At 35.5% G+C, this 25,203-nt stretch overlaps 1 protein-coding gene across 3 annotated transcripts in view; it reads left to right on the forward strand.

The window, feature by feature from the left end:
* Positions 1-25,203, forward strand: part of LOC5572585 (PDZ and LIM domain protein 7) — a 46,564-nt gene that overhangs the window by 5,856 nt on the left and 15,505 nt on the right. For 2 of the 3 annotated variants that reach the window (XM_021857372.1, XM_021857373.1), the window contains one exon: positions 18,981-19,132. In XM_021857372.1, coding sequence (XP_021713064.1) covers positions 18,981-19,132 — 152 coding nt within the window. Of the gene's footprint in view, positions 1-18,616; positions 19,133-25,203 lie in introns of those variants that run through there. The other variant, XM_001654042.2, reaches the window with a different exon arrangement.

The raw sequence follows: 25,203 nt of genomic DNA on the forward strand, positions 1-25,203 counted from the left end.
ATACATTTTGGACATTCTCATGTGAATGTAATTTGGACAGGGGAGTTATTTCAATAGCCATTATATTAGTGATAATCAATAATTTAATGTATTGCAAGCAGGCTTTCCAAATGTACAGCCTCGACACGACAGCAGCCGAAAACACCGAGCCGACAGTCGCTGTGTATTTTCACTGCCTCTTGCTGCTGTACGTTTCGCATCAAACATGGAAAGTAATGGCAACCAGACACACACGCATGAATGTTGGCTGTATAGAAACAGTCGTTGCCTAACGATCTCAGCTGACAGCATCCGTGATCATGCCGTAGCGAGCCGTACGAACTGTTTCACATTACAGCCACCCAATGGCTGTGACAGTCTTCGGCTACTTGATGCAGCTGTCGCGAGAATGCTGTCGTGGGCTGTCATGAAATTTGAGATTCACGCTAAACATTTTGCACATAAGATTACAATATTGTACAAAAGTGTGAATATGAACGTAATTTGAGTAGATTGATTTGAAAATCATTAATAATATGATTATGTTTAAAACTATGTTTATCTTGTGAGTGCATAGTCTAGTGAACGCAGAGCAAACAATTTGAAGATTCAAAAAATACGAGTAAAAAAGTTTAAGCGTGACGTATGACATTGCTCGAAAACAGAACGCGAGGGGCCCCGACTGCATATTCATTTTGCCAGTACGACGCTTGGGTGTAAAAGACATGTTATGAATGAACAACCGCGCTTGTCATCGGCAAACGAACGCAGTACAGGCAATGTGATTGAACTGCTGTGTGCTGTACAAGACAGCATCGTTGCATGTCACATGACCACCTCATGGTAGGCTGTCATGGATAGTTCATTCAAAAGGCTGTCGTGGGAAGAAGTTGATGACAGCCGTCGAAATACTGTCGTGAGGCGGTACATTTGGTAAGCCTGATTGCAAGCAAATATTATCAGATCCATGGAATACGCCTGCAAGTATGCATGCATGCTACATTCCAGTGTGTTTCATCAGATGGCCAAATTATATCAACTGAACAAAAACCATAATCTATTTTGGACATCATCTGATTTATGCCTTATATACTCATGTTAAGATTTTAGATGAACTTAGCTTTAATTTTAGACATATTTTATCATATTGCCACTTTTAATCTTTTCATGAATGCCAATTTTGAGCGCTATTATTGCATTTAATGTATGTTCTTAAAATGCACATCCTCTTGCATTCGTAGGTTTCACAGATGTTCTGTTGATACAATTTACAATTTTGATATTTTTGAAGCCAATTTGTAATTGTTATGAAAATGGTCGTCATTAATAAGTAGCGTAGTGTATTAATAATGCGATACATGATTTCTCGTACATAGATTCCTTACCATCTCATTGGAAATGAGCATAGAACGACCAGCCTGTCCAAATTATATGCATGTCCAAGTTATATACGTTACCCTGAACGGTGTATATCGAGCTAACATCCCGACTCTGGGTACATAACAAAATTATATCAGCTTATGTTATTATGATATGAAGATTTTATCGAAAATAGGTTGTTACAATTTTGATGCAGGATGTTGTTGAAATAACTAAATTTATAACAAAAAGTTCTATGAATTGTAACATAAACATAACAAAATGTGTTTTTAATCTATCAAAAACATATCAAGTCCAGTTGTAAGTATCCAGTAAAAAGTATCAAAATTATAATACTGTATATTACACGGGGTAACTCATTAGGTTACAATCTTTTTGATCAATTATATGAAGATTCTTACAAAACATGATATTCCGTGCAAAAGACAAAACCATGTATGGTTATAACCAGTTTTTTATCAATTACACCTACAAAAATTCTAATAACTCTTCATATTCGGTGCAATAGACAGAAAAATGTATGTTTTGATATAAAACAAGCAATTTGAAGTCGCAAAAAGTAACTTTTTCATCACTTGCAATTAGTCAATAATTAAACTAAGATCATAAAATTTTGCTACAACTTGGGTGATTTTACAAACCCAAGAGATTTTTCTTTCATTCTTCTTAAATTAAAAATATATATATTTCGCTTGATTCAAAGACTCAAGTTGATTAAAATGGAGATGTGTATTTAATTTTATCATAAAATTGTTAAAAATAAACAAAAAGAAATATATTCAGAATAAATATAACACGATATGGTATATTTTTGCTTCAATATATTCTGTGGATAACGGTGTCTAACAAAATTTTATCATAATAAGATATGCATATCATATTCTGATAAAATTTTATTATATTTTTGTTATGTACCTCTAGTCATATATACAGATCTATCTGAATTACACAGATTTTTTAAATTCTGACACAGATTTAATTTGTATGGAACATCGATTTTTTTCAACATATTTTGTATGGGCACAGATTATTTTTGTATAAGACACAGATTTTCTAACCTGGTATATACAGATTTTCATTCAAATCATCTGGCAGCTCTGCTGTATATGTACAATTTAAGGCCTTTTGGTGCGTCATCACAAAATGGCTTCTTTCAAAAACATTAACATAACGCTATGATAGTATTGGTATTTGCATCATCAATAAAATATAACGGCTCATCGCCTGATTATATGGATATTTTATTCGAAGAAAAATGCTTCAGATGGAACTCCAATATTCAATCATAAATTTCAGATACAGCATTGTCAATTCAGCGACAATATACTTGAGATTTATATTCCCAAAAAAAATCTCCAAACTTGTGCCGCATTTCATTGCCTCACACAACTACACTTGTAAATAGAAGGTGCTTACCTTTTCCGTTGTAATTCTGCATTAAAAATGAGTGTATTGGATTTTATATTGCGTTCACAACACTTTCACTTAACAAATCTTTCATTTACTTTCCTTAAAGGAACACATTTCAAACGGAAACTGAAAATTTTTATAGTTTTATCAACCGCAACAATCAAATATGATGGCGGCGTTTTTCGCTTGTAGCAAATCGAAGACGACGACGACACCACCGTACGTGCACAATCATCGCGATCGTGAAGCTCAGTGATGCCAAGGATGCCTTCCATAAATTCATTGCAATTAATGAGAATTGATCACAAACATCGTGGAAATTTCATTAAATCAGTTATCTTGTGATAAAAAACTTTTTGAAGAATTATAAGGTTTCATAATATGCCGCAAATGTTCTGAAAACGAACATAATACAATTCGTAGAAAAATCTGTCACCTACCACCTGGCAACACCGCCATCTCCTGCAAACATAAACAGTGCCGATGCATAACAGGAATATGCAATGAATTCAACATCAAACATAGAAGTTCCGTTGCTCGAAAATAAATCATAATGTGTTCTTTTGATATGTACGATTAAACAGCAGATTTTGATTTTCAATACTCGTCAAATTACTGAATTTCCCGTGTGTTTACATAAAAATATGCTAAACAAAAATTATATATTTTTTGTTTGTTTGTTTTGAAAATGTACATGGAAAGGTGACACTACTACTAGTACATCAATGATGATTCTAATGATTCTTTGACTTACACGCCGCTTCACCTTAAGTTGATTGAAAGTGGAAAAAGCATGGTTACTTGGGTTTCCACATTTTGATCCTTTTATATGATGATGAAAATTCCTCACTTGCGTCTCGCAGATGCGACACCCTTATAGTTTGATGTTTGAAGTCCTGCTTCTTTGCTCCTTCGGCCGCAGAAGATGAATATTGTTGAAACCATAACTTTTCCCTGTCATAAAATCTGCGATTGTGTTAGAGAGCAGATTAATATTTTGCTCCCTCTTACCAAAACATGCAAACACAAAGCACGTGGTTTATCTTTAAAAACATTGGATAGCATTGAACATGCCCTATATGCGAATGTAGTGCTAATTTAATGCCTGTAGGTATCTGGCTTTGAATTATTAATAACGCCATGATGAGATTTCTATGCGGTGTAAGTGCTGGTATGAGACGCGTAAGTATTTGTAGTGCTATTATAATGTCTGTATGCATTTATGATGCTGATTTAGAGCTTATTGTTAGTGCTTATGGTTACTTGGGTAGTAACAAGTTTTTTTTTGTTTCTTTATTAGGGTGCATTTTTACACATTGACTAGCTATACGTTCTTCACCTGACTGGGAAGCTCTTCCCTACTAGAAGTATCTCCCTTTACCTTCCGAAGCTCAGCCAAAGTATTTTGGGGCCACTCGTGGGCCCAATAGTCTCTGACGGATTTAGCGATCCAGTGTTTTACGTCTGGAGGTGGAACGAAAAGGGTAAAACGAGATATTTTTTGAGTAGTAACAAGAAATCATCAATCTTCACTACCTCAAGATCCTTACCAGCTAAAATATTGGTGACTTCGGCAAAGACATTCAGCAGATTGAGGGCTATCTGAAGACGAAATATATAATTGGTGGTAGTAAAAACGAAATCCTGAAACAAAGAAAGCATCATGGAAGATGAACTAAAAACAAAAAGTTATCTATTCACATTACGCTTGATTTCCAATCACTACTTTTTCGATTCAATTTCTTAATTGCTAGTAATAAACCTTTTTCATTATTTTTCATACATTTTGACAGCTTTCGACTACCATTCTTCCATGCACTTCTGTTGGAAGTTTGAGAAATTTGAGAATCCAGCGTAGCGCGATCGGTGAGTGGAATACAAACATCAGTATCGCTGCTCGACGGCCATTGAGAAAAACTGAATGTTCGAAAGGTTGTTGTCTGTACTTTTTGCCGCTGGTACCAACTATTAGCGGTTATGAACGAAATAAACAGTCGTTACCCTATTGAGAATTTATCCGCTAGGTGACGCTAGCAACAAATTTTCTTCAATTCAATCTTCTCTACCTCAAGGTGTCTTCGGCAAAGATATTCAGTTGATTGAGGGTTATCTGAACTTTTAAAAATAATGAAAATTACTGTGGACGTAATTCTCGTTATGACTGAATGACACATAATGTAAAGGATAGAACGACTCAAAAACGTGTCCTTGAAGATGTATTGAACAAAAATGTAATTTTACATGTTAAAGGACGCGAAAGCGATGTAACTGTGATCGGCATTTCCAGAATCAGACATTAACGTATTTAAAATTCGACACAAAATTACGTAATTCGGCTTGCTTTTTTTATGTGCATCCTAAATCACATGATTTTTTGGCAGTGTGTGGAGGTGAAAAATATTGGCGCCAATGTATGGCAGATCGAAAATTGATTGATAACAATTTTCGATCTACATTGGGGCCAATATTTTTCACCTCCACACACTGCCAAAAAATCATGTGATTTACGTGTTTTGGATGCACATAAAAGAAGCGAGCCAAATGACGTGAATTTGTGTCACATTTTAAATAGGATGGTGTCTGATTCGGGAAATGTCAATCATAGCGGCATTGTTTTCATGTCCTTCATCATGTAAAATTACATTTTTCATTCAATACATCTTTCATAACCCATTTTTACGTAATTTCATCACTTACATCATGTGTCATTCAGTCATAATGTGAATTACGTCCGGAGTGATTTTCATTATTTTTAAGAGTGCTGATAACATTTTAAATGGCTGTTCAAAACCTGAAAACTTGACCGTAGCAAATCAGCAACAATATGCAATAGTATTGACGCTCAAGATCCTTATCAGCCAAAGGGAGTTCGGTTTTGCGTCGTCCGATTGATTTTGCTGACGGATTCGCGCGTATTTTCGTTGCCGGAGAATTTTTTCCCCTGTTCTGGAGCACCTTGCAGGGTAGTGCTTAGTGAAGCCCAAGCAGGACAGTTCGGTTTTGCGTCTTCCGATTGATTTTGCTGACGGATTCGCGCGTGTTTTCGTCGCCGGAGTTATGATAACACATTTTTTCTTGAAAGCGTAACTTTTATGTAATATTAAAACAAACTTTGTATGGTTCGTCACTATAAGTGTCGGCATTATGCTTTTTTCTTATACAACTTCAATATACATATATTTTTCTCTTTTTGACATTATTAAAAATTATCTCTTGAATTGTTCGACATTGTGAATGTTGACGTATTTTCTAAAACTTCTACCATATCGAGACAAAATGCACAGTAATACTCATATGTAATTTTCAAACAAACTGTGTATGGTTCGTCGCTACAAGTGTTGGCATTATTCCTGTTTCATTTAAGTTAAAATATATACATGCAATTTTCAATTTTCGTCATTAATAAAAACGTCTTTTGAATTGTTCGACATTATAGATGTTGACGTATTTTTTCCAAAAAATTCTCGAGACAAAAATACAAAACTAGCTTTAAATACAAGTCGTATATTTCCCCCTTGTCCATGGATCGCATCACCGACCAAAGGTGACTCCCAGATCTTTTCCTCCCTCACTAATAAACACCCTTCCCGTGGTGGTTGTGGAGATGCAGAGGTATTCTCGGTCTCTAGAAGCAACAATCATTACACCCTAACATTCCTTCCCCATCCCAACTGACTGTAAGGACTCGGCCGGCGCCGTTATTGATCAATAATATTAGATCTGCTAAAATTGCACTTCGAGAGTAAGCGGAAACTCCCATCCCTTATTCATTTGGATCGTAGTGCAATTCTTACCAGTTCCGATCAATCACGGAGTAGCAACCATTGACATGTACAGTCAGTCTATGCTATGCTATGCTAAGATCCTTATCAGCCAAAAGGTTGGAGTCTTCGGCAAAGATTTTCTCATTTCTGGCGGTGAATAATATGTTTTGGAATTCATCATCTAGGTGGCGCTAGTAAAACCAAATCTTCAATCTTCTCTATCTCAAGATCTTTATCTAGAATAACGGCTATCTTGAGGAGGAAAATCTGATTAGAAACACATCTACTACGGGGTGCTAGTAAAAAATTTTTTTCATTCTTTTGTATCTCAAGATCCTTATCAGCTGATCAAGAGCAATCTGGCCATGAAAAGTCTGATTGAGATTGAACAGCTAGGTAACGCTAGTAAAAAAATCTTCAATCTCCAGTACCGTAAGCCGGGGGCAAATTGATCACTGGGGTGAATTTGATCAGGTCGATATCACACAGCTGCGTTTATTCTACGACTGGCGTGAGGTGACAATTGTCGGTCTCGTATAGCGAGGTGACAATTCGTCCCCTTAATGCTACAACTAGATAACTCGAAAGTCAAAATTTTGAGATATGCAACTTTGAAAATGTGAAAGGTCAGATTTGCATAGAAATATTCACAGAACATTTGAGGCTTTTTATACGAATATTAAAAAATGACACAATTTTAGCATTTTCGAAACGCTTACCAGCAATCTATTCTACGATCAATATTTGATGTAGTTTTGAATAGTTGGCCACTTATCTTTGACAGCCTAGTTATCAAAGAACTTGAATACGGTCTCAAATCTCTTAGCGAAAAGCATTTTCACAAACTGGGACCATTTTTGTAATCTAAGTCAGAAATTTCCATATAACGTTAAACGCCTAGGGGTATGCAATACCCTACAAATGTTCGTTATTCATTCAATTTTGTTCGATTCATACTCCATTATCGAAGTTACCCCATAACAGAAAACCAACTTTCGAATACAGTGTCTTACCGATTTTGGCAACAAGGCTCGATTTTTGTTGCAAAAATTGGGATGTTGCCAAATTCGGGAATTTTTAAATGCTTGTGTTTTTATCATTCTAATCTCTGAAAGTATCAGAAAATGCATGGCAATTACTACGAATGATGTAAAAAATGTCTGGGAGCCTTCTTCAGTTCAGCTTCTGATTTAAAAGCAGAAACATGTACTGATTATATGCGCCATCTGAAAAGCACACTTGTTCTACACAGTACAAGCGTGGTATTACTTCCAGTGGTCATTTGCGACTGTTCTAGAGCGCAAATGTGCTTTAAAACCAGACCATATCAAAAGTAGCAGATTATGAATACGGTTGAGGATCCTTTCGGGTGGGTTTATTTTAGAGATTTTTTGAACATAGAGCGCAATTTTGATGACCACACGTTTTAATAATGAAGAAGGTTCTAAGTGAAAAAAGTGGAAGTTTTTCTAAATAACTTCTTACTATCAATGTTATCACGGTGGAAATGTAATGTCAACTTTTTTATCAAGACTGGCACCGCCATGCACCGAGAAATAGAGTTAATGACGAGTTCTTATCAAGCATTATGATCATTTGCTGAGATTCGGGAAAAATCAAGCTGAGAGTTGCAAAATTAATTATTAGAGGGGCTTTCCTGAGCCGAGTGGTTAGAGTCCGCAGCTACAAAGCAAAGCCATGCTGAAGGCGTGGATTCGATTCACGGTCGGTCCAGATTTTTTTCGTAATGGAAATTTTCTTGACTTCCCTGGGCGTACTTGCCATACGATATACGCATGCAAAAATGGCAACTTTTGGCGTAGAAACTTCTTAGTTAATAACTGTGGAAGTTGTTGTTGTTGTTGTTTGAGAGGGACTTTAACCCGAAGGTCATTCGTCCCTCGTGGAAGTGCTCATTGAAACTAAGCTGAGAAGCAGGCCCTGTCTCAGTGAGGACGTAATGTCAAGAAGAAGAAGATCAGTTGCTCGCTGCCCGTCGTAAACAACGTACGCGTCTGCAGGTCAGCTCTACTTATTTATTTATTTATTTATTTATTTATTTCGTCAAACGACGTAGACTAGTACATTTTACATATACATATTTTTGTTTTATTTCTTAATACTAAAATTATGAAATTTATAAAAAATATTGAAAAAAAAAATGTGTAGTGTAAGTAATGTTAATTTCATTTTGTTTTATTTTATGTGTTGCGATTTCTAATGGATTTGAAGTATGTTTTTAGATTTTGCCGAGACATGGTAAAGTCAATAAATTCGCAATGTTGATTGTAAATGGCCATCATTTGATTTAGAGGCCCGTTTTTGGCATAATTTGTTCGATGATGATTTGTCAAGAATAAGTTACGATTTCGTAGTTGCCTAGAAGGAGCGTAGAAATTTAATTTTGATAAGATTTCTGTTGAATCAATACGTTGCGAAACGATATCATTTACAAATCAAACTCTTGCGATTTCACGCCGCTCTTTCAAAGTTTGTATGTCAATAAGCATGCAGCGTGCTTTGTAGGGTGGAAGTGGAAATGATGTCCAACCTAATTTACGAAGAGCATACTGGATTTGTTATACAACCGGATCACTGTTTTCGGTGCTATTGTTCTCTTGAGTTGACTGTTCTCCTCCAGTTCGCGATTTGCTGTCTTGCTGTGCAAATAGATACACAACATCGTTCAGCATGTGCGAGATTTTTATCAACACGGTCGAGTTTCGTTTCTCGATCGATGCCCCACGACCGTCATGGAATTAGATTGCCGAGTTCGTGAAGCAGATACACGCTGATGTATTAGATGTAGAAACCGTCTACAAGCTAACGGAAAATCGCAGCATATGCATCAAATATAAGTCAGAGTCTGCAATGCTAGAAGCCCTGCGGAAAAACTCGGTACCGCAACATTTCAAATATGCATCCGGGAATTCAGTGCAAGTTTCCATGGTGGTTGCAGGTCGCAATATTGAATACGTTCGTGTATTCGACCTGCCACCGGAGATCTCCGATGACGACTTGCTATTGGCATTTCAACCGTATGGAAAGGTGGAACGAGTAGATAGAGAAAAGTTTCCCGGGAACCTGGGCTTGGATCATGTGTATAATGGTGTGAGGGGTGTACACATCGAAGTGGAAAATGAAATCCCATCAATGATTTGAATAAGGAATCGAAAAGCAAAAGTATTTTATGATGGTCTAAAGGATAAGTGCTTCCTGTGCCAATCTCGAGGACATCGGATGAACTCCTGTCCAAAAATGAAAAACACGTATGCTGCAATCGCCAAAGCGGCGGAAACGGTATCTTTGGTAGAGGACTTAAACGCAACTGTGGATGAAATCGAGGAAGTCATAGAGGAGGAAGTTCTCGAAGAACCTCCGGAACTCGAGAAGGAACTAACCGGAAAGAAACAGCGAGTAGATAAGCAAAAACCGGAGATCGACGATGACTACATCCAGCGAACATATGGCATTCCAAACGCCACGCAATTGGTGAACAATTTTAACGCCGTGATGGAGGAGCAGAAGAAAAAGCTGGTGGCAAGCCAGTGACGGGCCCAGTTTGCGTCTTCAGGATCAGTTGACCCCGCCCCGCCGAGGAAAAGTTCTCGAAAGGGCAATAGATAGTTGAGTAAAATTGATGTTTTTTTTAATAATTCTCATGTATTATTCCATTGATGATCGGCTCCGTAAAGGTTTTAGAAACCGCATGAGCCTAATAAATAAACGAATGGTAAAAAAAAGAAGAAGAAGAAGGATTGGAAGATATTTCTTGAAACAAAAAATCATGTTATAGAAGAAATAATGTGTGAAGAGCAACGCGAGGAGTTATATTCAAACTGAAAGTTATTGAAAATTTTGCTGCCGAAATTTCAAATTTCATTCATTTCATTGCGTTTCATTTTTCAAGATTTATTTATTAGATTTTTTTACGAACTCGTCAAGAAACTGCTTGCAAAATCTCTATTGTGCATATGAATTTACTCAAGGATTTCACCATTTCATGCTTCTGGTAGAAATACAATAACTACATGTATCCCTAATGTTTTGATTTGTTTTCTGTAAGATTCTGTAACATCCGGATAATCGAATTCTCCGGATAATCGAATCACTGAGAAAAAAATGAAATCTTCGATAAAAGAACATACATATTATCTTTTTTTGTTGTTGTTTTATTTATATGACGCGGTGGTGTAACCTGAAACTATTTCTAGAAAAAATAGGGGTCTTTACAAGAAAAAAAAATTTTTTTTTGACCAGCATACACAACAACAACTTTTTTAAACCCCCCTGTTTTTAAATATTTTCAAAACTGCAAAACCATTCATGTTGTATATTGCAATACCAAATTATCTCAGATTTATGCATAAATATTGAAAAACAAGAACATCAAAAATCAAATTCCGGATAATCGAGTCTAAAATTCCGGAGATTCGAATCCCGGATAATCGAGTCCCCTGATAATTGAGTCTCCGGATAATCGAGTCCGATCTGTAATCATTTATTTTTTCTTCTTTTTAAGGTGAATATAAATCGAAGCCTAACCTCCAATTTTCAAGAGCACGAATCTGGAGATCCAAAAATCCGTTTAAGCTGAAAACTTAATCGATTGGTCACTAGCTAGTGGTGATCAATCGATTAAGTTTTCAGCTAAAACGGGTGTTCGGTTCTCCAGATTTGTGCTCTTGAAAATTTGAGGTTTGGCTTCGATTCATCTTCACCTTAATTGTAGAGAAGAATCATATAAATGTTAACAATGGCCAAAGAATTTTGAGCATGGGCTTTTTACTCACTCTTAGAATTCTTCTAAAGATGTTTTTCAATGACTACTTCAAAACCCATTCTCAACAATTTGCCCAAATTGTCAACTAGTGTTATGAACAAACTTTCTCGATGTTTTCCTCAATAACTGTTACTAAAATTCCTACAGAAATACCCAAAAGAAATCATTCATCAATTATTCAATAAAATCTTCTACGGATTAACTAATCAATGATCACGAGACAATTTGAGGATCTTCAAACCACCACACATAATCCGATTTGTACATTAATTACAAGCACATAACAATAACAAAACATTAACGATGAACACAGTAAAGCTAATCATCTTAACATTTGATGCTCTTATTACACTTGTTTTTACTGTTGATTACTATCCTATTCCACCAAATTATTATGCCTTTAAACAATGTAGTATTTATTTTTACAGCTTGCCTGCTTTATGTCAATTCCCCTTTGAAATATGCGCGTTTTACTTATAAGTACATTCAACATTAGCTTTCTAAGCTCGCAATGGTCACCAACATTTTCATTTTGACTTATTTTTGCTTTGTTTGAACTCACAATATTAGGTTTCAGTGCTTAATTATCATTTGAAAATATTGTTCCATGTGTTGCCAAAATCGGGAAGAAAATGTTGCCAAAAACGGGTGTTGCCAAAATCGAAGGTAGACAAAAGCGGGTGTTGCCAAAATCGGGAAGACACTGTATATGAAAAATTATATATCCATTCAAAATAAATCTTTTGGCAATCTATCGACTGCAATCGACAGCTATGCCAGTACTTGTTCAAAAAATATAAATTAAAATTCTTTGAAACAGCATGCATAAATATTCAAGTTTTCTTCGAAAAAACTATCAAAGTTACCCCGTTTTACGGTATCAGCAATACTGTTGGAAATGTTAGTACTAAACAATCCGCTGGTGATAAGCCTGCATGCAAACTTTGAGTGTTAAAAATGTTGTGTAAGTTTCAGTGTCAACTGCTGAACTCATTTTTTAAATCGTATAGCGTTACAAGAATAGCAGTGATAATATAAATGGATAAAATGATGATATACACGAGTTGCAAGAGTTTGATATCATTTTCAGATTCAGGAGAACCAAATTTAGTGGATAGGGAAATTTTACATTCTTAAATATACTTATTATATTTATTATATTTAAACCTCAATTTGCTGAATATCTTTACAGAAGGCAATTAACCTCCTAGGTGATGAAGACCTCAAGGTAGAGATATTTGATGATTTGTTGTTACTAATGCTACCCAGCGGATGAATTTCCAATCACACTCTCTACCGCCAGATAGCCCTTGATCAACTCTACCTGAAACAACAATCTTCAAGCTGATAAGGATCTTGAGATACACACGATTGAAGAAAATATGTCACTTGTGCCACCTAGCGGAAAATTGCTCAATCAGACTCTTCACCGCCAGATAGCCCTTGATCTGCTGAACAGCTTTGTCGAAGAAACCAGCCTTATAGCTGATAAGGATTTTCAGATACAGATGATTGAATAAAATTTATCACAACTGACTCACGCCAAATTGCCACTACTGACTGCGCCACCTAGCGGGTAAATTCTTAATCAGAATATTCATCGCCAAGGCTATCTTGATCTGCTGAATAACTTTGTCGAAGAAACCAACCTTCTAGCTGATTTTAATGTTGAGATATCCGTTTGCGGCCAATTTTGAACCGCTCGTGTCCACGTTTTTTCCGTTACCTAGAAATGGGGGAAGAATCAAGGAGAATGTCTCATCCAAGGATTGTAAGAACAACTAATTGTAATTACTTTGAAGTGATCAGATATGTTTTGCTTCAACCCGGGACAAAAATAATAATTTTTAAAATGTATCATAACCAGGCATTGCAGGATTCGCTCTCATTTGAGTATGAAGCACGATCAAAGCAAGCAAAGAAAAATATCCCATCTGTTGTGGTCCACGATCGTCGTTGTATCGCAAAATGTAACAAGTCTGATAAATGGAAGCAGCGAGCGAGAGCTCCAAAGAGAGAGCGATGATAAAATCCATTTTTCTCGCTTGTTTACCGTTGGGGATAGGTGTTTTTCTTTACTGGCACGATACACAATCCATGAACTTTCAATAGCAATAGTGTCCCCCAGGCTTGGAGCATGTTTAGAGGGGTTTTATCATGCACTACTATCCCCCCAATCTGATCAAAGTTGTAGCAGTATACGATAAACAGTGTCTCATTATGTGCAGCATGTTATGATAGTTACAGAGAGCGATACGTGAGAGATTCTCTCAATTTTCTCAGGATTCAATCCCTGATCATAACATTACACGATACGTAATATTTGTCTTCCTTTTGAGGTCATAACAAAAAAAAATCACGGTTTTATAATCTGATATTTTGAAACGAAAATCATTAGATTTTTTTCATATATGTGAACCACTTCGTCTATCCTTCAAGTGTCGTAAAACAGGGTGCAAAATGATCATTTATTACAACTTTTTTTTAATATTATTATGAATTTAGATATTGTCGAACTAATTTAGACAAAATTGATTTACAGCCAGTGGCAAAAGCTAGCAACCAACTGCTGTTTTTCCATACAAAATGCACAAATTTGAGGCTCTGTATCTCAGCTTTTGGTTATCCGATTTGTCTGAAATTTGAATGACGAACTACAAACAACTTGATGTTTTGTCTGTAGTGAATTCAACACATTGCAGTTATTTTCCAAAGAGTTTCAGAGGGTTGACAAAAGTAAGTAAACAAGAGACTTTAAAATTTAATTAATAAACGGTAAGTTTTGCGTGGTTGGTTTATTGGACAAAGTTGTTTAGTTACACAATTTATCAGAACACCAATCACCCACAACTGATCGTTTTTTAATTAAATTTTGAAGTCTCTCGGTAGTTCGTTACTGAAATTTCAGCTTAATGGGACTACCAAAAGCTGAGATACAAAGCCTCAAATATTAGCACTTTGCATGGAAAAAATAGCATTTGGTAACCAACTTTTGTCACTGACTTTATGTAAGTTAACAAAATTGATTTTTATAAAATATTTAACAAATTATAGAAAAAAACTTAAGAAATTCAAAATTTGAAATGACAGCCAGGGCCGAAACTGTTTCCATGCTCTAACAAATTTCAAAGATTGAACATCTGCCCTATACACTAGATGTTGGTCTCCTGAAACTGGAAAACGTTATACTACTTCTTACTTAATTGCAAGAATAAACTTTTGAAATCCCGCTCCATTTGCCTGGATTTTCAAATGAATGTGTCGTATATTGTATGTTTTTTGTGAACCATAACAATAAATGAAATCAACAATTTTAATAATTATTTTCGAAATATGAAGCCGACGAAATAGAAGCCGACTGATCGAATCCGGGACGTTTTCCGGGACGCTCGGTAATGCGGGACAGGTGTCTTGAATCCGGGACTGTCCCGCACAATCCGGGACGTCTGATCACTTTAAATTACATTAAAATTTATTTTAAATTAATTGCTCAACTGGTTTTCAAATGGTGGCCATTTGAAAATTCAAGATTCGCCTCGAACTTTAGAGGGTTAAGTCCATCCAATAACAAGAATAGTGGAGTTCATACTTGACAAATCGTATTGAACTCAAATAATATTTGCATACATTGAATCAATCTTTTCGAGTGGTACTAGAATAATAGCCAACCGTCTTCGTCTTACGTTGAAATTGTGAATGTTATATTAAACAGAATCTATTAAGATTGTTTATTTTGCTTACACAATTCATGAATCAGTTTCCTCGAAAGATCCTTTATACATGTATTGCTGTATGCGTTTAAAATATAAAATGCGGGAACACCAAACATTTAGTCAAGATTTGCATCTCAAATGCAAACAACAATATAATTTGTTTTGGACGAGAATACTGTGAAAAAAAATTCATTAAAATAAAAACAGCCCCTGTCCCTTATTTACGCCTATTGGTGTAAGCAATACTGTTGGAAAATTCAGTGCAAAACAAATCGCTGGTAACCGTAATCCGGGTTCGAACCGCGGAATACGCCTAGAGGTAGGCAATTTACTTAGGAAATTCTACATTCTTAATAGTATTTTTTCCGAGTAGAACATACACTCAGGTCTCCTTGAAGATGCTGCCATTCACTTTCCTCACACGGCAATTTCTCAGAGGATTTAAATAGCATGTTGCTGATTTTTTTTCTTGTTTATGGCTGACACATACTATAAGCATATCGGCTACTGAATTTAACCTGAATTGGATTGGACGACAGCTGAGGAATTGGTGTGTACGTGAAGTGGGTGGTAGCGTCTGACTGTACTTATAAATGTTTTGACAATGGGAACTTTTTCGGTGATGAAGAGAAGCATCTTTCATGTAATGAAAATGTTCCATCAATAAATGTTGATTTTGTATAAGATGAGTAATTCCTATCAATGCTACCCCGCTGAATAATATCAGCCCGGATTACGTTATGTAAGTACCAGGACACTCTAGGAAGTCAATGCTCTGAAAATGAAAATGAAATGAAAATGAAAATTTCCTTTACCAAAAAAACTTAACCAGCAAGATTCAAACCCGTGGCCTTGCCGAATAGCTGCTCGCGCAATACGCCTAAATGTGCGTATTATCTCTGCCATATCACTGAGTTTAATATGCTCAATATGGAACGAAACAAAAATTACGTTTAAAAAGTGTTTCAAAACAAAATAATTGTTCTCTTCACTAAACAGAAAGCATTTTAGTAGTAAAATTAACTTGTGATCGTTACTAGTTGAACGAATGATTACGACGACACTGATATGAAATGTCATTAACGGGCTGTGACAATGTTTTTTAACGCCTTCTCAGAGTTGACCGAAAGTCCAAAAATCTCTGCAAAACTCAATAGGCAGCTATGAAAGTATATTTACCAACAGAAATACACAAAGTTTCGAAGACTTTGGTTTCAAATGACGAAAAAAATTAATGTTTCATACGCCTATGGATGATAATAGCAAATCCACCACATGCCCCATCCAGTCGATCATTACGATAAGCAAAAACGTTTGGATCTCTTTTGAGTTTGTATCCAGGTTTCATATAAGATCCAGTAATAGCTGCTATATGTATGTTATTAGCTTTAAGAAATTCTCATTCCCATTAAGAATATTAAAAAATTGGATCCATTAGAGCCTACAAAGTTCTGTTCCGGATTATCTTCTTTCATCTATTACCCATGTTGAACCAGTTGAGTGACGAACTACGTGAAGATTTCAGGCGAATACTCGAGTTCGTTCGCATCTCACCGATGACTACAAAAGACTACGAAATGTGGTGAACATTTTTGCTTGCTTTTCAGCATTGCATATGAAGAAATCTAGTAAAGCTGGGTTTTACAGCCGAGTACGGTTTCCATGAGATCCAGTCAATTTTCTTGCTTCGTGGACGACATAAATACGTCCAATCCCTTTTGATCTGTAAATTAAATTTTAAATGATTCTAGACATCGAAATATCGAGATAAGGAGAGTTCAATGTTGTTACTGCGTTGCGTGATAAAAGTTGCCAAACAAACGAAATACCGAGTTATAAGCAACGTAAGAGTTACGCTTTTTAATTAGGTAAATCGTTCTGTCACTCAATCTTCATTTCTTACGAGTTAGATGCCGTAAAACTAAGTCAAATCGGTCATTACTTACTTCTAAGAAAGTGAATCGGTCGTGGCATCGGTTCGGTTTATGAATGATACATTGACGTTCTTTCCCAGTTCAACTGACGGTTGGATGCCATTCGAAAGCGCCTGCCTGTGTTTACATCTAAATTTAGACGCGTCCCATCTGTGCGACGAAATCGCCAGTCAGCCAACAACGCAGGAAACGTGTCGTAACCAATATGATTGACTAGCTTGAATGAACTTGTTGGGTGTCCATTTTTGTCGGAATAAACCAAAACCACCTTATAGTGGGTTAGGTTATTCGGAAACATGCAGATTGCAATGAAAATCGTTAGAATCTCACTAGCAACCACGCCGCTCGTGACGTCGAGCATGTATAGTTCTAGTGGGGGTTTGATTTCACGAAAATAATGATTAGATATCTGAGCAAATTGCGACTCTCTGTTTTGTGCTCAGAGAGACATTTTCCTTCGGTTTTGGTCGTATTGATATTTCTTTATGACCCGACGAAAAGTGGCCTTGAGTTTTCATGATATGTTTGGAAAATCAATAATCAATCTTTTTATAACTGTCATATTTTACATTCAAATACAGACAATGATTAATTCTTTCCGAGCATAAGTAAGGACTAAGTAATTGCAAAATGTGTTACAGGTATTCAAACTTTTTTTTTATTCCATTATCGATATTATTCTAAATATTACATTTGTTTCTTATATCTAGGTGTTTTAAGTTAGTAACACTATCATCCCAATTTGATAAGAGGTAATTAAAAGATCATTGACATTTTATTAACAACCTATTACATTTCTTTTGCCGTAGCAATTCGGAATATTTGACAGGTGACTTGAATGCACCTGAATATGTATGAGAGAAAAAAAAACTTAAGCGTACTTAGGCTAAATATATGCAACAATTTTTGTCTAAAATCGAAATTAGCTCTTAATTGTGTTTTTATCTTTTTGCACGAGATTTTAAGCCTTTGGCTAGTCCATCTAGGGAAAATGGTTCGACTTCTCTTCCGAAGGCAGTCGTCACTTTAGTTCTGAACATTTGTTCGAACATCAAACCATTTTTCTAAAAACAAAGTTTTTAGACAGTGTCCATAAGTATGAGGCCTTCCCATGAATCTTCACAGAAGATATCGGACAAGCAAAAGCACGAACGGTCCAAGAAAAAGTCTTTTTTTTACTGTCTTAATCCATTTGTTTTCACGTTTTCACTAAAGATAATTTGATATTGTTGAATTTTTGCTCCGAGTTTTTATTTTGTTATTCAAAAATAGAAGTTTGACAATGTTATATTATTTTAGAAGTAAATTTTAATTTATAACGGGTTATGATACAAAATTTTAATGAACCGCAGTAAACTAAATCGCCTAAAATGTTTCAATAGTGTACATACATTAGAATCAAATTTTTTTCAAGAGCATCCCATCGCTTGTATTTTAGCTCGGGTTCACAATGAAGGTTTTGCCGATTGCATGCTTGGGAGCAGACGGAACTTTGTTTTAAAAATATGAAAATCCGAACAAATCGTCAAAATACAGGCAGAATCAGATAAAAAACTACCACCGAAGACGAGGCAAACGACGACGACGATGACGTTGATGATGGTCGTAAACCCAGGGCACCAGATATGCCGCGTGGTATACGACTTTTGCCCTCGCTATCGGGTTTTCAGTCTTACGTCTAAAGTTCAACCGCACGAACCTGATCCGCGCCGTCTACTCGATCGATCCCGGAAAAAATTAGATCAGATTAACCACTTGCCAACTCCTAATTCTGCTAACCCAAATAGTAAAATCGCGATCGCGTGTTCGAGCATCTACCGAGATGGCTCTGGAGGAACCGAAACTGGCAGATGTTAGCGAGTCCTTCGAAAACGGTGCTGACCAGGAACGGCCCCCGAAACGTGACGATGCTCCCGACTATTACAAACGGCCCAAGTTCAAGCGCAACATTATCCCGTTCGAAACGGACGATTTGTCGGTGCGGGTAATTCGCGAACGTTTTCTCATTCCGAACCAGGTCAAGGAACAAAGCCCGGCGGCCAAGGCGGGCCTCAAACTGGGTGACCAGATCGTGACAATCAACGGGGCTGATGCGTCGGCAATGCGCCTGGCCACTGCGGAATCCGTGATCAAACAGGCCGGTGAGCAGCTGCAGCTGGTAGTCGCCAAGTAAGGATAAAATTTAAGTGTTGGTCTGAATGGAAACTGAATATTAGTGATGTGGATGATTGAAATCAAGTGCATTTGAAACGCAATAAATTGGAAAATGGTTGTTGCTGTCATAGAGAAAAATGTGTTAGCAGAAAAATACTGCCCGTGTACATCCATTGGGATTTATTTTAAGAAACAGTTTTATCCCAGGCCTCATGGGAAGAAATTGCCGATAGCGTGAAAGCGAATTTATTTAAATCAACATACTTAAGGCTCCTCAAGTCCTCATGCTTCAAGATTGAAATTTAGGTTGAAAAGTTTTTTGATTTTTACAATACAGTCAAATCTCCTTCAGTCGTTATTTAAAGGAACTATCGACTCATGGAAATATCGAATCATGGAACATAAATGCTATAGAAAGCTGTTTGATGTGACCATCACAGCAATCATGTGAGACATGATTCTTTGAGCGTCTCATCCATAATGATGAAAATCATTGTTTCCGAAAGTTGATAAATCTACGCATTAACACAACTCATTTTTTGCAAAAATCTCAATGTTTATTAGATAATGAATAGAAGGCAAGGAATCAACATTCACGCATTGAAAATATTCCATCCGTAAATGTTGAATTGTACTTTTTACGAGGAGGGTCATTGCAATCCATGTTGCCTACTTGACCTATTTTTGAAAACAATATTTCGTAAGTATGATACCTCGACAAACACATAATGTACATATTAAGGACTGTTCATTTTATAAAGTGGACACCTTGTGCATGCTGTATCTTTTTAATTTATCAATTGAATTTCAATCGGTTTTCTGTACATAGTTTGACTAGTATTGTACAACATTGTGATATTAAGATATTCTTCAACATAATTTAATTGCACACGAATTAATTTAGAACGATCGATTTTTGGAGGTTATCAAAATCAATGATTGTTAGAAATTGGCTGGAAAATTCGACAATCTATATTTTTGATTTTGAAAAAAAGCTTGTTCTTCAAAAGCAACATAAATCAGAAGCCTGATGGAAAAAACTCAATTTATTTTTAGTGCAACTGTTTTGCAGATATAATAAAATCATTTTTCTCCGATATTTTTGGAGAAAAATATTTTAAATTTTAAGGTAACACAGCATAACAAAAATGACATTTTTGCGTGTCTCAAGGATCATATTATGTGTCCCCAGTAGATTTCGGGTCACTGAATTTGATGCCGTTTTCATAAATGTTCCAGCACGTCACAATTTTTAGCTACAGGTCGTCAAAGTTGTATAAAACATAGGTTTTGTTCATGTTTACATGAAATTTCAAGTATGATTTATCAACCTTTGTTGTAATTTAATCCACCAAGCTTGCAAAAATGTAAATTTCACGATTAAATTTAGTTTAATTCGATTTTTTAACATGCTTGCAGTCTCCATATAAAATTCTTCGTTTCTCTTATATGGTATAATACAATACTCTTCAGAACCACCAAAAAATAACATTTTACCAGCGGAAGTATCATAAACTTTGTTGAAAAGTATTGTTTAACACATGTAGTTTGAATGTTGTGGCATATTAAGCAAATAAATTGCCATACAAGTTGAAAAACTTGCATGCAAGTTGGCTGAAATCGTCAAATTTAGCATTTTCAACAGTCAATATCTCAAAAATTAGACGTGCTATGATATTTTTGAAAACGGCAATGGATTCAGCAGCCCCTAGTTGAGTAAATAGTGGTATTTTGGTGCTTGAGACAAAAACGTGTTCCGCAGTGTAATTGATATGAGTAGATTTTTTTTGGTTAAAAGTACGTCCTGATGGAAGTGCTAATATAGTATTCCCAAGTAACCATAGAGCTGTATATAGTTGCATTAATATCACTTTATATGCTACTATAAAATATAGCATATAAAGTCATTTTGCATTATATGTCTCATTAAAGCAGTATTAAAGTGGAAAAGGGCGCTACTACAGTTTTAATACGGCTACATTTACTAGCACTTTATTGGCTATTGCTAAAGTATAGTTACTGCCTGTACCCTACAGAAGCTTTAGACTAAGTGTATTTAATGCATGAAGGAAAGCATAGGCGATGTATATTTAAAGCTTCATTGCATTTTCAAATGTTAAATTGATGTTTAAATTTGCATGCATGCAGGCGGTATGATCATTAAAAATTTGAAGAACAAAACATATAACTAAAAAAACATAGTTTTGGTTTTAATCTATTGTATTTTCGTTGTTGGAATTTATTTGTCCACATTTTTTTTTCCTAATTTTTTTCTCTACCGGGATCCGAACCTAGAGTAACTGTGGGATACTATCGATGACCCGGCGCGCCTATCCTCTGGACCATATATACTGCATGTCTTGGCCGGTAAAAATGTGCAACTTAAAACAGTGCCCGCTCGTTTCCAGTTGTAGGTTGGTGAACACTTGCACGCCCTAGCTGTAACAGTGTCTGTCACTTTTTTTGCTGTTCAGACTTTGTTTGGTTTCCATTTTGTACAGCTGAGCCATTTGTGCATCTTATAATTAGGAACTTTTTCACAAAAACAGTGAGTTATCAGGGATTATTCAACATAATTATATTAGTACTCATTCAATTGCTTCTAGGAATGCCCAGGACAGCAATAAATACCCAGCGAAAGGCCATTGTTTACTACGATCTCGACAAATCTGCTGCCGGAGATGTACAGGCTAATGGATCTGATGCTGAATCTCTACGGCATCAAAGAAATTATCATCGAACCCAGTACCTAGTCCTCAACAAAACTCTGAAAATTAATAGTATGCAGCAGCTGGAATTTGATAAAATGGACGATACGTTGACTGTTTAATCGAAAATAAACTAATTATAATATTATTCCAATCAATGGACTTCCGATTTTTTAAATATGTGTTGACTAACTCGAAATGTTTTAGTTGTTGAAAGTTGATATCATTTTGAAATTAAAAGCTCTACCGAAAATTTCTTCAGTTACTTTGATTTGCGACAGTTTCTACCTTTTTACGCATATCGTTAGAGATGAAAAATGATACTTTATCTCCATAGTAGTCAAAGAAATTTCTATTACAAAAATATCCTGGACTGACATGGAACTGAACATCATGGCTCCATTTTGGTACCGCTAAAAATAGCATTGAAGTCGCCGTATTCGTGGCAATAAAGCATTAAGTAAGGTGATGCAATGAAGCATTGATTGGTGACCGTATATCACCCATTGAAGCACGTTTTATTGCAACAATAAAGCAATGCTTCATTGCAATCACAATGTAGAATTAGAGCATTATTGCACGCATATTGCTGTAAAAAAGCAATGATGCATTGTACTTGCTGAATTACAGTTAAATTACGGTAATTCGTTAATGCTTGTGGTTACTTGGGTTAACATTAATAATAACTTACGCCTTCAGAGAGTTACTAATTTAGTCCTCACGTCTCATTTAAAGCACAATAGAAAATAATTGTTTAATTGTTAGAAAACCTTTCGAAGCACAACAACAATAATCAAAATTGGCAACACTGCTGTAATAAAATCGATTTTATTTTCCACATATTATTTTCAAAATATGTTATTCTGAGATTACCAATTGAAATATTCGGACATAAGCGTTTCCAATTCGCTGTAGATCGATAAATATGCGTACATGATTTTAAAAGTATGAGACTATTGAGCAAAACTACCATAAAGAGTAAAATTTATACTTAAGACTGCGGTTTAAATTCACGATTTAGCTCTCGTTCATAAAAAAATAGTTACTTTGGTAATCTAAACTAGTTTTGAACACGATTTTTACTTTTCTCTTTTGCTGGAAGTGAAAGGATGGTGTATCAGACAATTTGGGCATAAGTGGATAAATCACTTATGTTACCTAATGTCATTGAATGGTGGAATATATTTTTTTTAAAGCTACACCTTTAGTAGAATAGTAAAGGATACAAACATCCAATTTGTTCATAAAAATGAGGATTTTTGTTTTGCGAAAAATAATGTTAAACTTCCACAATCAGCTTTTCCTAAGAATTTTCGGAAAAACTATTAAGCTCTTCAACCAAAAGCATTTTCTAAGATCTAATATTTTCTTAGCATTGTAGAATAATAGTTGAACGATGCACAGAAAACCAATTACGATTTTAATAATATAGATAAACAATATAGCATAAACAAAGTGTTCACTTTATAAAATGAAAAGTCCTTAAGTCTGGTAAAGTTTTGCCAAAACAATTTCTAAGGGAATCTACAAACTGACTTATGTGCAACGTCAAAACAAATCCGATGTACACTCCCGTGCAAAAGTTTGGGTTCACTCCCTCAAAAACATACAAACGTGTTCTGTCCATATCTTTGTGATTACGCGTCAAATTGAAACTCTCTAAACCGCATTCGAAAGGCAAAGAGTTATTCTTACTTCGTATGTATTTTTCCAAAAACAGTTTTTGAATTTTGTATACTAAATTTTAACTTAAAGTTGTGACATTTTTCAAAAAACACACTGAAAAAACATTTGTAATTTCCTCAGCATTGGATCGACCAAAATTTTAAAACCAGGTGTCATTAGAATCGTAATCTTATATTCTTTGAATAGCACTCACGAATTTTTTGCGAAAAAATCTGAAAACTATTCAAAATCATTGAAACAGTCATTCAAATCATCGTGCAAAAGTTTGGGTTCACTCCTCAATATGATGCAAATCGTGCAAAAGTTTGGCTTCATCTGAACCGCACGTAAATAATTTTTGTCAATATATCAGCCATTTTTCAACCGATAAGTCACAGCTTTTTCAAACGCAAATAAACGCAAATAATGGCGCGTACACCATACAGAGGGGTGAACCCAAACTTTTGCACGATGACTTGAATGACTGTTTCAATGATTTTGAATAGTTTTCAGATTTTTCCGCAAAAAATTCGAGAGCGTTCTTCAGAGAATATAAGCTTATCATTCTAATGACACCTTGTTTTAAAATTTTGGTCGATCCAATGCTGAGGAAGTTACAAATGTTTTTTCAGTGTGTTTTCTGAAAAATGTCACAACTTCAAGTAAAAAGTTAATATATAAAATTCAATGATGGAGACGAACCAGCCTCCGGCTGAAAGTCTCGATAATAAAGATAATAATAATAAAATTCAAAAAATGTTTTTGGAAAAATACATACTATGCAAGAATAACTCTTTGCCTTTAGAATGCGGCTTAGAGAGTTTCAATTGGGCGTGTAATCGCAGAGATATGGCCTGAACACTTTTGTATGTTTTTTAGGGGGTGAACCCAAACTTATGCACGGGAGTGTATATGACGTGACGAAAGTGCAAAACGAACTGTCAAATCGACGCATCAAGCAATGTGTATGTAACAATCGACGATTTTATCTATATTTCTATCCAATCCGGAATTGCCTAAAAGTGGGTACAGTCGAAGCGCGTTATAACGACATCGCAAGGGACCGTCGCAATAGAGAAAAGTCGTTATAGAGAATAGATATAACATTTAAATATTTTTCATGGGACCAAAAAATGTCGCTATAGAGATCTTTTGTCGTTATAAAAGTTGTCGCTATAACGAGCTTCGACTGTAGAAGCAGAGTTCTTTTTTCAACTTAGGGTCCATTCACAAATTTAATAACGCTGAAGGGGGTGTGTGGGTGTCCTTATGATGTTACAGCCCATACAACATTTGTAGAACAATCATACAAAAAGCATTTGTGCATTTGTGAATTAACCCTTATAATATATGCAGTAATAGAAAAAAAAAGTAAAGTATTTTAAACAGGATATAAAATGCTTTACCATATATTGCATCGCATTTTTCTCGAATACATCCGAGTGTTCGATACGTCATTTTGAATAACTATGCTTGATTTGTACTTCAGTCAAGTTGAAAACTTGATTGATTAGTCACTACCAGCGATTGAGCAATCGATCAGTTTTTGACTTAAATAGATGTTTGGTTATCCATATTTGGGCTCCTTAAAATTGGATGTTTGGCTTAAATTTTTCTTTTCCTTAATAGTTCCTTAATAGTGAAATTTGGTAGGTAATAAGTTTATTTATCGCATAACTTATGATTTCCCCCTAAAATCTATTGGTAACCGAG

Source organism: Aedes aegypti, chromosome 1 (genome assembly GCF_002204515.2).
Source record: "Aedes aegypti strain LVP_AGWG chromosome 1, AaegL5.0 Primary Assembly, whole genome shotgun sequence".
Taxonomy (NCBI): domain Eukaryota; kingdom Metazoa; phylum Arthropoda; class Insecta; order Diptera; family Culicidae; genus Aedes; species Aedes aegypti.